The 2,200-nt window shown below is 37.4% G+C and overlaps 1 protein-coding gene across 2 annotated transcripts in view; it reads left to right on the top strand.

Annotated features, from left to right (window-relative positions):
- Nucleotides 1–2,200, top strand: part of HSD17B4 (hydroxysteroid (17-beta) dehydrogenase 4) — a 71,250-nt gene that overhangs the window by 30,865 nt on the left and 38,185 nt on the right. For both annotated transcript variants that reach the window (XM_006755253.2, XM_015558442.1), the window contains exon 11: nucleotides 895–1,023. In XM_006755253.2, the coding sequence (XP_006755316.1) occupies nucleotides 895–1,023 (129 nt within the window). The remainder of the gene's footprint in view (nucleotides 1–894; nucleotides 1,024–2,200) is intronic.

The following is a 2,200-nucleotide window of genomic DNA, read 5'->3' as shown; positions in this document are numbered from 1 at the left end:
TTCATGAGAAAAAGTAGGAAGAACAAAGGAAAAAGTAAAATTATTTTGATATATTTGGCTGTCTGAACTTTTTGATCTGTTATCACTACTAGTCCTCAGTTTACTATCCAACGAAGCTCTGTTCTGTTATCTTGAAGAATATTTCCCGAATGATCTGTGGTCATGAAGTGAGTTTTTTTGCATGATAGTATGTATATAACTCTTTCTGATTCAGCATTTTATTCTACTTTTAATAGTGTTTGGTATAGTAAGAGGAAAGGTTTTTCCCTTCAGTTTTAAATATTTTCTTAAAAAATTGACATCTTAATGGATTTGTTATTTTAGAAATATCAACTTTAAGGCATGTAGGAAAACTCTTTAGAAGTGGAATCCTTTTTCTGAATTTCCTTTTTCTTAAAGTTAAAAAAATTAGGGACTCTTATGAATTTTACTTTACTTAAACTATAATTCTTTTGATACAGTATTTGGCTGTCTGAACTTTTTGATCTGTTATCACTACTAGTCTTCGGTTTACTATCCAACGAAGCTCTGTTCTGTTATCTTGAAGAATATTTCCCGAATGATCTGTGGTCATGAAGTGAGTTTTTTTGCATGATAGTATGTATATAACTCTTTCTGATTCAGCATTTTATTCTACTTTTAATTGTGTTTGGTATAGTAAGAGGAAAGGTTTTCCCCTTCAGTTTCAAATACTTTCTTAAAAAATTGACATTATCTTAATGGATTTGTTATTTTAGAAATATCAACTTTAAGGCATGTAGGAAAACTCTTTGGAAGTGGAATCCTTTTTCTGAATTTCCTTTTTCTTAAAGTTAAAAAAATTCAAGGGACTCTTATGAATTTTACTTTACTTAAACGATGTGTTCAGTATCTTATTTTTGTTTGTATAACCAGTGCGCTGGGAGCGGAGCCTTGGGGCAATTGTCAGACAGAGGAACCAGCCGATGACTCCTGAGGCAGTGAAGGCCAACTGGGGAAAGATCTGTGACTTTGAAAATGCCAGCAAGCCGCAGCGAATTGAAGGTAAAGAGTCCCACTCCGTCCAGTCCTGGCTGGGGAACCAGAGCAACTTATTCTTTTTATGGAATTTCTTTGTATTTTAAATGTGATGACTTAGACACAGAAATCATCTAGAGTACATTTTTTACTCTAATATGTATTAGAACTCTTCAAATTTAAGATATGTATGTCACTCCTTTCAGGTTTTTTATAGTCTTTTTTTTTTTTTGGTGTGTGAGGTAAGTTATTCATTTGTGCTTAATGCATCTACTTCTCATCTGGTGGTTCGTTTCAAAGTCTTCCACTATCTAACCATTTGCTTCTTACCTGACCTGATTTTTCGTTATTTCTCAAAAGGTTTATTTAAGCCCATTTTATTTAGGGTTAGCTCTGTTCTGTTTGGTGCAAAGATTTGCTGTTCTAGCACTTTCTTTGCCACTGTTTCTCTGTCTTTCTAAAATGCCTCTTCTTCCTTTTATTAGGACTTCTTTAGAAAAGCTAAAGGCCTATATGTTCAACAAAATCTCTCCAGATATTCTGGGCTACACTGATCTCGTAGCTTAACTGTTACAACTAGAGCATCTAGTCATTACTGCTTCTCACTGCTCTTGTTTCATAGTGTGGTTTCTTAATTGCGTAGTAAGTGCCTTTAAAGGCAGAGACTATATCTTGTATGTACTTCTTTAGTAGTTGGTGTTAGGATAGCACAGAACTCATAGAAAGGGTTTAGTAATGCTTTGTTACCTTGAATTATTGAATCATCTGTGATATGCCACAGAAGTAGATAACCAATAAAAGTCACATTATTTTTTCTACTATAACTCACATGTGCATATCTATACTAATAAAAGGGTAATATGCTAATTAGACTGGACATCTTCCAGACATCTTCCGGACATCCATCCAGATAAAGCCACGGTGGCAGGGGCTGAGGCAGAGGTGGTTAGGGGCGATCAGGCCAGCAGGGGAGCGCACTTAGGGGGTGATCAGGCTGGCAGGGGGGAGCAGTTAGGGAGCGATCAGGCCGACATGGGGGAGCAGTTAGGGGGCAATCAGGTTGGCAGGAAGAGGCAATTAGGGGCGATCAGGCTGGCAGGGGAGCAGTTAGGGCAGTGGTTGGCAAACTGTGGCTCGGCAAACTGCGACTTGCGAGCCACATGCAGCTCTTTGGCCCCTTGAGTGTGGCTCTTCCACAAAATAC

Source organism: Myotis davidii, unplaced genomic scaffold, assembly GCF_000327345.1.
Source record: "Myotis davidii unplaced genomic scaffold, ASM32734v1 scaffold130, whole genome shotgun sequence".
Classification (NCBI taxonomy): domain Eukaryota; kingdom Metazoa; phylum Chordata; class Mammalia; order Chiroptera; family Vespertilionidae; genus Myotis; species Myotis davidii.
The sequence above is the reverse complement of the archived record's forward strand: the minus strand, read 5'-3'. Positions and strand labels throughout refer to the sequence as shown.